The sequence below is a fragment of the Myxine glutinosa genome, chromosome 10, assembly GCF_964187855.1.
Source record: "Myxine glutinosa chromosome 10, kmMyxGlut1.1, whole genome shotgun sequence".
Classification (NCBI taxonomy): domain Eukaryota; kingdom Metazoa; phylum Chordata; class Myxini; order Myxiniformes; family Myxinidae; genus Myxine; species Myxine glutinosa.
Genome location: NC_136270.1, coordinates 974,200 through 987,268, shown reverse-complemented (window position 1 = coordinate 987,268; position 13,069 = coordinate 974,200). Strand labels below are relative to the sequence as shown.

Below are 13,069 nucleotides of genomic sequence, written 5' to 3'. Positions count from 1 at the left end.
CCTTACCTTCTGTATTATTATTACCTTCGCAAAAGCGGAAGGTTATGTTTTGATCGCTGTGTATTTATTTGTATGTCTGTGTGTGTGTGTGTGTGTATGTTATTCGCATAACTCAAAAAGTATTCAACCGAATTGCATGAAATTTGGTGGGATGATTGGTTATTATACGGGACACATTTGATTAGATTTTGGGAGCAATCGGGTCAAAGGTCAAGGTCAAGGTCACGAAAAGGTCAAAATCGTATTTTTACCATAGCGCGGTCAATTTTTATCCAATTGGCATGCAACTAATGCCAAAATGTTCAGAATTCAATGCCCGATCTTGTTTGTCATAACTCGGTCAATTCTTATCCGATTTGCATGAAATCAGCACCAAACTGTTCACTGTTCTGTTCCCTACACTCCCATGCCAAGTACAGAACAATAGCTGCGGCGAAGGTATGCGCTCTACCGAGTGCCCGTTCTAGTTAGCACTATTTCCGTTACCCCAAATGAATCCCTCATATACCGCTAATGCATAAGAAATAATGCGCTCATAAACGTATCTCAATACAAACAATGGTATAATGAACCCTTTTATCGCATGTTCTAGTTGCACTCTTTTCCAGGAAAGCACCGTGAGTGCTAAGCAAGGTATTTCTTTCTTCACAATCCATCATTGCTTCTGATGTCATCCTTCCTGTTTTCAAACAATCTGATGTGTGACCATAAATTTGGATTTTGCCCTGGTCACTCAACTCTGGACAAGGTTCTGCTTCTCTCTCAGCAATGGTCAGAGGCCCGTAATCTCAAACAACAGGTTAGGATCATCTCCTTGGACCTATCTCAAGCATTCTACAAAGTGTGGCATCCTGATTTGCTTGCCAAGCTCTTTGCCTTTGGCATAGAATTCCACCTTAATTCCTCGATTTCTGACTTTCTCCACTCATAGAGTCATTATATTGTCGCCAATCGAACACGCTCTTCCCCTCTGACAGTGGAGGCTGAAGTGCCCCAAGGCAGTATTTTGGGCCCAATCTTGTTGCCCTATTCAGATTGCACAAGTCTTTTCATGCTCAAGACATGAAATCATGTCTTGAGCATGAAAAGACTTGTGCAATCTGAATAGGGCAACAAGGGCCTCACTTCATTTTTTGCATATGACTTCACTTTATATCCCTATGCTTGGCTAAACATGTCCATCAGTCCTGGAAAATGTTAGTCTCACCCTATCGCTATGAAATGATTGTCAAACGAACCCACCTATCTATTTCCTTCCTAATCTACTGGAAGAGATTCAGTCTCTTGAAGTTCTAGGGCTCACCATCAGCCATGACCATTCCTGGACCGGTCTATTCCTGGGCATCCTTCATTGATCCAAGTCTTTCCTTGGAATTTCAGAGCTATTCTCACAGTCTACAAGGCACTTGCCTGTAGCTCAGTTTTTTTTCTTATTTTGTATGCAGCACATAGCTGTGGGTGACATTATGTACTCGGGGTGCTGATTTGCCATTGATGCAGAGCCCCCTGTAGGTGAGAGCAGGAATTTGGCTGGCGGGCTGGCGATAGCTCACCAACTCTTCACAAAGGATACCATGCAACTTTTAACATCCACCAGCTAATGCTAACAGGCCAGATGCCCTAGCTCATGATAATAATTATCTCTGCTATGTGTTGTCACCCCAGCATCACAGCTGCCTCTCTTGGATTATGTGGAATCTAAAGCTTTCAAAATGTTTGGAATCTCCCATGATGAGGCTGGAGCACAGAGTCTGTTGAGCTCTCATATCACAAGCATATTGGTGGTTTATGTTTTCTTCCATTTGTTTTCCGATATTGTTGCCTCTGTTCCTTCATTCCTCCAACTGAAGTCAGCCTACAGTCACGTGAAAAAGTAAGTACACCCCGTGTAAAGTTTTGACTTTTTCAACATATTTCAACATCCAGCTATTTGATCTTCATTTCAACAATATTGATAGATAAAGGTGATATAATATAACAAATGTCATGAAACATTTACATTTTGTAGTCCATTGTATAATTTAAATAAACATAAATGCAAATTTCGCATGAGGAAAAAGTAAGTACACCCCTACATTTATCACTACTTCAAATACCTTAAATTTGAATCAGGTGCACCAGCTCAGGTGAAAATGATTAGAACATCGTCAGAGAGCATCTTGGAGGAACCTGTCTTATTTAAACCTCCGACATTTAGTTTGGTTTGCTCTTTGTTGTTGAAGTGTGTGGCATCACCATGCCTAGATCAAAAGAGCTCTCTGAGGCCTTCAGAAAGAAGGTTATAGATGCCTTTGAGTCTGGGAAGGGATTTAAAAAGATCTCCAAACAATTTTAAATCAAACATTCGACTGTGCGGAAGATCATCGACAAGTGGAGAAGGTTCCAAACAACTGCCAACTTGTTCAGGCCAGGCCGCCCCAGCACGTTCAGCCCGAGAGCAGACCGGAAGATGCTGAAAGAAGTCTCTGAGAACCCCAGAATGTCATCATGGGACCTACAGGTAGCTGTTGCCACTGTTGATGTCAAAGTGCACGAGTCTACCATGAGAAAGAGGCTGCACAAATTTGATCTACATGGGAGGTGTGCCAGGAGGAAACCTTTGCTGTCCAGAAAGAACATCAGGGCAAGACTAAAGTTTGCCAATGAACACCGAGGCAAACACCAGCACTTCTGGAACAATGTGCTCTGGACAGATGAGTCAAAGGTAGAGCTATTTGGCCACAGTACCAGAAGACATGTTTGGCGAAAACCAAAGACAGCATTTGACCACAAGAACCTGATATCAACGGTAAAGCATGGTGGTGGAAATATTATGGTTTGGGGCAGCTTTGCTGCATCAGGGCCTGGGCAGCTCACCATCTTAGAATCCACTATGAATTCTTCATTGTACCAGAGGGTGCTTGAGGATAATGTGAGGCCATCTGTCGGAAAGTTGAAGCTCAACCAAAGGTGGATCTTGCATCATGACAATGACCCTAAACATACCAGTAAATCCACCAAGGAATGGCTGAAAAGAAAGAAATGGAGGGTTCTGGAATGGCCAAGTCAAAGCCCGGATCTAAATCTCATCGAGATGTTGTGGGGGGATTTGATTCGAGCTGTTCATGCAAGAAACTCCTCAAACATCACACATGTGAAAGAATTCTGCATGGAGGAGTGGGCAAAAATTTCTCCAAGTCGATGTCAGAGACTGGTAGACAGTTATGAGAAACGCCTACTTGAGGTTGTTTCTGCCAAAGGGGGCAATACCACCTATTAGAGCCAAGGGTGTACTTACTTTTTCCACATGCGAAATTTGCATTTCTGTTTATTTAAATTATACAATGAACTACAAAATGTAAATGTTTCATGATATTTGTTATATTATTTCACCTTCATCTATCAATATTGTTGAAATGAAGATCAAATAGATGTATGTTGAAATATGTTGAAAAAGTCAAAACTTTACATGGGGTGTACTTACTTTTTCACGTGACTGTATCTCCTCCAGGATGCACATGTTCTTCTAGTAACCTCTTTGTCATTAAACTTTTAAAATCCAGGCTGACTGCTCATGTCAACTGTTTTATTCTTCTCTATTCCCATCTATGGAACTACCTTGCAGAGGCTGTTCTCTGTCATGTTTCCCTGCAGGACTTAGTGCTCTGCCTCTCGTCATCCCCAATTTTGACCCAAGATCGTTATTACCCCATTAACCTTTCCTAACCCAGCTATCTTAATTCCTAGTTTGGGTGTTTCCTCTCATCATATTTCCCCTTGTCGTAGTGGTACATTCCCATGATGTTTGTCCCACTGTCAGCTCAACATTGCTCTTTTATGAGCAAAGCACCTGTGAAGAATAAATAAAATAAAAAAAATTAAGGGCTTGCTCGTGGAAATATATTGCAAGAAGCTTTGGTTAAGGCATCCTTTGGAAGTAAGTTCTGAGTATCTTGACAGTCTTTTGAGGGTCATCCTAATCTGTGTGCAGAAGTCCTCGATTGTCGGCCTTGTGAAGCCGAGTGGGTAGGTGAGGGAAGCTGGGAGGGGGGGGGGGGGGTATGTCGAATTTTCAACCGCTATTGTATGTGAGTATCACGTTGACAGCTTGTAAGCAGCGATTATATTTGCCTCAATTTTCAAACATCATTGTTTGTGACCGGCATATAATTAGACTTAGAGCCAAGAAATCCAATACTGCTCAGTTGAGAGACAAGATTTGCTTCCTTGGCATAACCAATTAACCCTGCTATCAATGCACAAGTCTGATGTTTACACATGTACGTCGTGAATATTTCTTCTAGAGTACTTTGAAAGGTTATGTAACAAATATCACCTTACGACACCGCATATTGTCCATCGTACATCTGTTGTTTCTCATCAGGAGAATGTGAGAGGCTGTAAAGCATAGCTCGTTACTGTGAAGCAGTGTCCTGTGTCCTGGCCTGATTTGTTAAGCCCAGTCAGTGGATCCCACTTTTAAAAGTCTTGTCAATGGAATGGCTGCCGGAAAACTAATTATTTTTGCCTTTTCAGGAAACTGTGTGCCCAGCGAGGCATTTGCGTGCGTGTAGAAAGATGAGACTGGGAATAATATACGACAATCATATTTATATTGAGTTTCTTCATATGTATTTTATTGTTTTGTTCCAAATACTTCTTTTCCCCTGCACGAGATGTGTTCTACACAATTTGTTGGCTTTTTAATTCATATAGTGAAGGACACAACGGAAGGTGTTATTCTGCAAACTGGTGCTTTCGCAATAACGTGACAAAACAGTCCTAAATTATACATGTTGTAGGAAAGCTTTTTTGCGAGTTAAGTGAATTATGAGCAACATTCCATTAATGTTACTTTTAAACAATAAATAACCCTTGCGGTAGCAACCTTAAACTCACAGAGCATTCCAAGGAAGCATTATGTTCTGCTACCCGAGAATCATCTCCCCTACCAGTATGAAAGGCCCTCAATTGGATGGTTAATCTGATAGTCCTGTTGAGTCTGTGTAACTGCAGCTTGGGTATTACAAAAATTCTCCAACAAAAATTAATGGAATATTTCCCAGATGTGAGTGCATGAAAAGACTTGTGCTATTCTCTAAATTAACTGCAATGCGTAAAAACATCAGAACTTCAGCAGCAAGGAAAAGCTACAACGGTAAAAAAATAAAAAATAAAAAGCTAAAATAGGTACATCTATTCTTTCTTAAGACTGGTAGCTGATGAAAATTTTTAATCTTGAAAGAAAATGTATACTATCCTCACACTCTTTCACTTTTTAATTCCATTTATGTTGCAGGCCTTATCGGGAATATATAAATGGTTCTACTTGTGTCCCATGCGATGTCGAGTGCCTGCCTTTGAATGGCTCGAAGACCTGCATTGGAAAGGTATGGGTATTCTTTCTCGATGAAAAATGAATTTAAAGACTTCTTAATTTTAAATGTGGAGGAAGAATGAAAAGGAAAGAGGAAGAAAAGGAATGAGTGCTTCACTGTACATGTATCAGCCAATTTTACAATATTGTAGAGAGACCAAAATCTGTTATGCATTAATCATACAAAATGTTTGTTTAGAAAGAGAGTCAAGACTCGTGGAGGACTCTTTTTTTTTTTTTTGTATACAAGATCGAGGCTCGTGAAAGAGCTAACATTCATCACAAAAAAAGTCAAACCAACACAGAAAACACAAAATAAGGGGAGCGGTAGACAAGATGGGGAGAGTGGGGGAAGGACGGACACAAGCACAACATTTGAGAGCAAGGACATCGAGAGAACTGTGGGAGGGAGAGGGCGTGGGGGGAGGGGGGAGAGGTATAAAACATATGGACACTGCAAGGACTTCCAGGAAAGAAGTTGGAATTTCAAAAAAGTGTATCTGGGGTGAAAATTAGCGGGGGTAGAAAAGATCAAGGTTTGGATGGGGGAAGATAAGAGATGGTGGTGAACAGCTGTTTTAAAGACCTGGAGGGAGGAGTGGGATTGAAGGGAGTGGGGGAGTTTGTTCCAGAGGCGGGAGAAAAGGGGAATGAAAGAGGGAAGGTGAGCAGAGAGCCTAGCTTTTGGCAGTTTAACCATAAGAGGGTTGCTGGCAGATCTTGTGCGACCTGTAGGAATATTTGGGGGAACAGAGCACAGAGAGAGCAGGGGGAGCAAGGCCGGAGAGGAGTCGGTAGAAGACAGAAAGCCCACCAACCTGCCTGCGGTGAGTAAGTGAAAGGCCCTCGGAGTTAGCTTAATCGTGGGAGATTCCAATGATTCTGAAATCTTTAGTTTCTACAGCAGGAAGCCGAGCTAGGTGTCAGGAAGCATGTGTGGTAGGTGATCATAAACCACTGCACAATCACTCAGACTATAGCTACCGGGCTAGCTTTAATCTCTCTTTCTTGCAAACAAACATCATCCACTTTTCATCATCTACTTTCTTCTCTTTTACTCAGGCCTGGCCTCGATGAGGCCTATACAGTCCGTGACTGGAGCCTTCAACATTAAAAAAAAAAAGCAATAACAACAATATTTTTCCCCGTCGCACCGCGGAGCGAAAGGGGGACTATGGTTTTCCCCTCCGTCCGTGCATGCGTGCATGCGTGCGTAAGCGAAGGACCGAATGCTAATTTGGTGTGTAGGTGCAACCCACGTCAAAATCCAAGATGGCCGCCGCCATGTATGTCTGAACCTTGTGAGATGAATATCTTGAAAAATAAGCGAAGTACCAACTTCTAATCTGGTGTGTGGGTGTATCTCGGCATAAGGAAGAACGCTATTGAAAATTGGGTCGCCACGTCAAAATCCAAGATGGCCGCCACCATATATATGTCTGAACCTTGTGAGCGAAATATCTTGAAAAATAAACGTACTACTAACTTCTAATCTGGTGTGTGGGTGTATCTCGGCATAAGGAAGAACGCTTTTGAAAATTGGGTCGCAATGTTAAAATCCAAGATGGCCGCCACCCAGAGTCGGCGTCAGAACAAATCTAATCGGGGGGCATTCGGGTAACCGTGGGGGGTTCACAAACTGCCGTTCGAGAACTCAATCTATGATGTAAATGCGTGATAATAAGAGTTTGCCGTCAAAATCAACACACCAACCCAGTTACAATTTAAAAACATGCTGCAAAGTCTCCCTCTTACACACACACACACACACACACACACACACACACACACACACACACACACACACACACACACACACTGCACTGTGCCCCCACACTGCACAAAATATAGCCTATGTGCAAGCCACGTCTCTGTCTCTCACTCTTTCACTCTTTCACTCTTTCACTCACTGCACTGTGCGCGTCATTGGACCATCATTTGAAATGGACTATTTTTCTCCACTTTTACCGAATAAATGCAGACAGACCCAAAAATCATTCAACATTTTGCGTAATAATCATGAAAGCCAATGGCGCCAAAGGCTTGGCCTGCGAGTGGCGGGGGAGGCACAATAACTCATTTGGGGGGGCATGGCCCGCGAATGCCCCCCCCCCCCATGACGCCATCCCTGCCGCCACCATATATATGTCTGAACCCTGTGAACGAAATATCTTGAAAAATAAACGAACGACTGACTTCTAATCTGGTGTATGGGTGTATCTAGGCATAAGGAAGAAGGCTATTGAAAATTGGGTCGCCACGTCAAAATCCAAGATGGCCGCCGCCATGTATGTCTGAACCTTGTGAGTGGAATATCTTGAAAAATAATCGAAGTACCAACGTCTAATCTGGTGTGTGGGTGTATCTAGGCATAAGGAAGAAGGCTGTCGAAAATTGGGTCGCCATGTCAAAATCCAAGATGGCCGCCACCATATATATGTCTGAACGTTGTGAGCAAAATATCTTGAAAAATAAATGAACTACCAACTTCTAATCCGGTGTGTGGGTGTATCTCGGCATAAGGGAGAACGCTTTGAAAATTGGGTCGCCACGTCAAAATCCAAGATGGCCGCCTTGCGTCTTCCACTTTGTCAACTCACATCACTTCACCGACGGGGGACCAAGGCGTAACGCTTGTTAAGCTGAAAACCCCCTCCACAACAAAATCTAATCAGAGTTGCATCACAATTGCACATTTTGTTGAGGAAAATATTTCTTGCAACATTATTGGCATTTAAGAGCAAAGCAGGATAGCTCAGTGGCAGTGCAATCATCATCGATCCGTTCATTCTAGGTTTCATCTCCATTGTGGTCAAACGTGACTAAAAACTACTGTTCCGATGCAGTACTACCGGAGTGCTGCATACCAGAGCACGGCATCCTTGAAGTTGGAACTTAAAGTCAGTTGTCCTTTCCACATTTAAACTATAAATAATAATAACCCCATAACATCTCTTTAAAAGATAAAAAAAAAATCTTGCTTGGATTAAGCTGCATTGCTCTACCTGCTGTAGCCATACTGAGTCAATTAACTTCCTTCCATGCCAAAAATTTTCCCTCTCTTTCCTTGCACTTTTATGAGGAAGACATTTTTTTCTGACATATTTAAGACAAGTTTGGCTGCAGATATAAGGCAAACGTGACCAAACGGCAAACATGAGGGCACTAAAGTAACAAAAAATATTGAAAATATTTGTGATTGTTGTTATCATCATCGTAAGTCATGATAAACCCTCACCCTCATCCCTCAGATCGGCAGTCTGCAGCCTCCTCACTCTCTGCAGACCTGGACAAAATCACAGACTGGTCAAACAAGTGGAACATGTCTTTCAATCCTGACAAATCTCACACTCTTACAATGTCTCTCCAAAAGGACCGACTGGAAAACCCTCCCATCTACTTTCTCAACAATCCTCTCCAAGAAGTTCTGTCGCTCAAGCTTTTGGGTCTCACTATCTGCCATGATCTTTCTTGGGAAAACCACATTTCCAAGCTGGCCTCCAAAGCCAGTCACCGACTGGGCATCCTCCGTCGTGTGAAGTCCTTCCTTGGCACACCTGAACTCCTCACCACATACAAGGCTTTCATCCGCAGCTCAATGGAATACTGCTCTCCCCTTTGGGCTGGTGCTCCTGCCTCACACCTAGCTCGGCTTCACGCTGTTGTAACCAAAGCTTTCAGAATCATTGGAATCTCCTGCGATGAAGCTACCTCCGAGGGCCTTTCACTCACTCACCGCAGGCAGGTTGGTGGTCTTTCCGTCTTCTACCGACTCCTCTCGGGCCTTTCTCCCCCAGCTGTCTCTGTGCTCTGTCCCCCCAATATTCCTTCAGGTCGCACAAGATCTGCCTGCAACCCTCTTATGGTTAAACTGCCAAAATCTACGCTCTCTGCTCACCTTCACTCTTTCATTCCCCTTTTCTCCCGCCTCTGGAACAAACTCCCTCACTCTCTTCAATCCCACTCCTCCCTCCAGCTCTTTAAAACAGCTGTTCACCACCATCTCTTATCTTCCCCCATCCAAAACCTTGATCTTTTCTACCCCCGCTAATTCACCCCAGAGCCCTTGCAATGTTCATATGTTTTATACGTCTCCCATCTCCCCCCAAGCTCTCCCCCTTCCACATTTCTCCCGATGTCCCTGCTCTCAAATGTTGTGTTTGTGTCCTTCCCCCTCTCTCCCCATCTTGTCTGCTGCTCCCCTTGTTTTTTGTGTTTTGTGTTTCGTTTTGACTTTTTGTGTGATTAATGTTAGCTCTTTCACGAGCCTCGATCTTGTATACAAAAAAAAACAAAAAAAACCCAATGGGTTATAAAATTTTTGACAAACCTAAAGAGTCAAATTTAACATAATTTCCATGCACCTGTTGACAATAGGGTTTATGAAGCTGAATTTTTTGTAGACAGGCCAAAAATAATATAATTCTAGTCATGAATGCAAGAAGGAAAATCATCGTCCAAAGAATTTATATGATAAAGTTTTCAAATATTTACCATTTAAAAGCTTCACTTGAATATATATTAAGGTTATTGCATTTGTAAGTTATCTTTGAGTATTCCTTCTTCGTATTAGTTTTTTTGTATTTCCTTGTTACTTGCAATTTTCTCGATTAGGTGTTGGGCCCTGTACTGCACAATGATGTTCAAACTAATATTAAAGCCCATCAAATATGACGGGTTGGAACAGTTTATTCCACGGTGCAGCCTCGTGAGCGTGCCAAAGTCTGAAGCCTCGGCCTAGTGTCAGGTGTGCTTCGATCTTCTTTATTTATTAGACATCCTACGGACATGAATGAACACTCGTTTTACTCTGCGCGCGTTACACATCATGTGCAGCGAATTTCATCTCCCTGCGCCTTGTATTTATTGTTGTTTTAAAAAACCCTTAGCTGTACACCACCCTTGACGCTTGGTTTGCAAGCCATCGTCTACATTTCCAATTGAAGAGACATACCTACTTTTTTATGGAAAATGTTTTTCGAGTTTGTTTTATCCTCAAAAAATAGACCGTAGTTTGTTGTTCGTAGTTTGTTCGTAGACAAATCACACTTTGTTGTTAAATTATTGGCCTTTAAAACCTGACTCAAATCGTGCTTATGAAGGGGGACAGACAGTACAAACACACAAACTGACATTGTGTCTTATATGGTAGATATCGATTAGCAAACCCCTCAGTAGCACTGTACATATGCTGAAACCCCAGCAGCTCTTGAGGAAATATGATTTTCATGTCATACTGGGAGTCGAGCACACGCCCATGCAATGCTCTCAACGGCATTGCGTCTCAACGGGCACTTTGGTGAAGGTGTGATGCTTAAAGGCACGCTCACACGTTGAGTTTTGGTCTTTGAATAACGAATTCACTATTTCTTCCTCGGATTGTGCTGGATAATTTATCTTGATGACATTGAGACTCCCACCCTCCTACGTTCAAGATAATGTCAACATCAGTTTTTCAAAAGGACCCAAAACGGCACAATGGTTCCTTGATGTAAAGTGTGAATAAAAAATGTCATATGTTATCACTTTTCACGAAGAGTAGGCACATAGTAACAAGATCTCTTTGTTGCCATTTTTTTTTTTTTTTTTAAACATGAACACATTCCTCATCCTTATTTTGTCATTTTTTTTTCCAGCGATGATAGAAAGTATTGGATTTTAACCTGCATAGGAGTAGACTCATGGAAAGTGTGAGGTCAACTTTGTATCCATTACAGCTGCTACACAGACATTCCACCTGGATGAGATGAAGGAGATAAATCAGTTATAAGGCCTGCACTATATTTTGCCTACAAGTGAGGAACCCAATGGATGCTTGCATTCATAAGATCCAAATGGCAGTGCATTAATCAGGAAATGAGTAACAGTCTGTAGGTCAAAATGAAATCCCAAGCTCATTTTGGTAGTGAACAGGATTCTCACAATGACATCATGAATCTATTTTCTCTGCTTGAGTACAGTGCTGATTTCACTAGAGGCCATTCAAACTATGCAAATTACTGGAATTATTTATTTCCAAACCGTACTTTTCCTATCCATCTCCTCTCATTACTCTAGTCTCTTTCCATTCCCATTCCTCCTGCTCCCTACTCAACAACTCTACTTCCTTCTTCTCTTTCTCCCCTCCCACCATCAAACCCCCTCATTTTGTGCTTTCAGTAATTGTGCCAAATAATTTTCCTTCATTGCAACTGGAAAAATTAAATAACAACCCGTCTTGCCGAAATCTAAAGTATTGAAGATGAAATATATGAGGGTAGTTCAAGGTTGTTGTGGACATTTTATTGCAGGGGATGTAAAAACAATAGCTCAATGCTGAAATATTGCGCAATTAAATAGTCTACTCATGAGTAAGCCATACAGGAAGTGAGGTCAGTGCCAGTCAAAGTATTATGGTTAAAATCAAGTTTGTGGCCAATGTCATGTCTGTTTTGGAACAGAGATGTACCAAGTTCATTCTGAAAGGAAACATCAGACTCCTGAAATCTGCAATTTGGTGATGCGTGTCTTGAACATAATTGTGCATTTAAATGGTGTAATGAGTTTTTTAAAACTGCCCTGGATTTGTTCAGCAATCCTGAATATTTTAATTTGCCACCAAATGCGGTGAACAGGAAATTTTGGTGACTTTCTGGATTACTCGATGTGAAATTGCAGAATAATTGGATGTCAGTGTTGGAACAGTGGAAGCAACAATTGGTACTCACTTGAAATTCAAAGTTGGTGCAATGCGGGACCGCACAATTGATCAAAAGGAAACTAGTGTGGCCATTGCAACAACATTCCTTAAACACAAACATAAGGAGAGATATTTTATTGACGAAGATTGTGATTTCTGATGAGACCTGGGTTCATCACTTAATGCCAGAATCAAATAAAACGAGCATTGAGTGGAGACATTTTGGACCTTACCTACAAGAAAATCAGCTATCACATGGAAATCTTATGGCAGTGGTGTTTCGGGATATGCATGGTTTAATTCATGGGGAATTTATGTAACATGGAGAAGCAATCAATGCACAGTAATACAGTGACTGATTACACAATGATGTGAGACGAGCAATATGCAGATAATTGCCAGGTATGTTTTCTCGCGGCATTACTTTACGACAGGAAAATGTTCGCTTTCACATGGCAAATGTGACCACTACTACTCATCAGAGATGGGTTGGGAAGTTCAAAATCACACCCAATAACAGTCCGGGCATGTCACCTTGTGATTTTCATCCCTTTGGACGACTTAAAGAGCCTCTGGGTGGGATTACAAAAGCACGTGTTCTAAAATTGCTGCATATATTCCAAAGTATTTATATGTAGAAAGCATTAAAGTTACCACACATTTTATTGTATGGGGGCACACACAAAGCTCTGAACACTGAACACACACACACACACACACTGAACAAAGGCAAAATTTTAATCAGAACATTATCATAGCAGCTTCAGTACTTTACTCGTTACTGAAGCTATTATATATGTATGTATATATATATATATATATATATATATATATATATATATATATATATATATATATATATATATGTGTGTATGTGTGTGTGTGTATATATTGTCGTGTGGACGACTCTATTAAGACAGAGCATCCATGGATGGAATCGAGCTTAACGAGGCGTCCGGGTCAATGGTAGATTTACTATACACGCGCAGGAGGAAGGAGGGAAGATGGGTTGGGAAGTTCAACCGAAGAGGCGG

The 13,069-nt window shown here is 41.7% G+C and overlaps 2 protein-coding genes across 3 annotated transcripts in view; one reads left to right on the top strand and one right to left on the bottom strand.

Annotated features, from left to right (window-relative positions):
• The window catches only part of LOC137433495 (receptor tyrosine-protein kinase erbB-4-like), a 538,358-nt gene that overhangs the window by 340,908 nt on the left and 184,381 nt on the right, over nt 1-13,069 (top strand). For both annotated transcript variants that reach the window (XM_078785237.1, XM_068125823.2), the window contains exon 14: nt 5,279-5,369. In XM_078785237.1, coding sequence (XP_078641363.1) covers nt 5,279-5,369 — 91 coding nt within the window. The remainder of the gene's footprint in view (nt 1-5,278; nt 5,370-13,069) is intronic.
• LOC144894123 (uncharacterized) overlaps nt 1-13,069 on the bottom strand; it is a 554,169-nt gene that overhangs the window by 380,145 nt on the left and 160,955 nt on the right. The window lies entirely within an intron of this gene.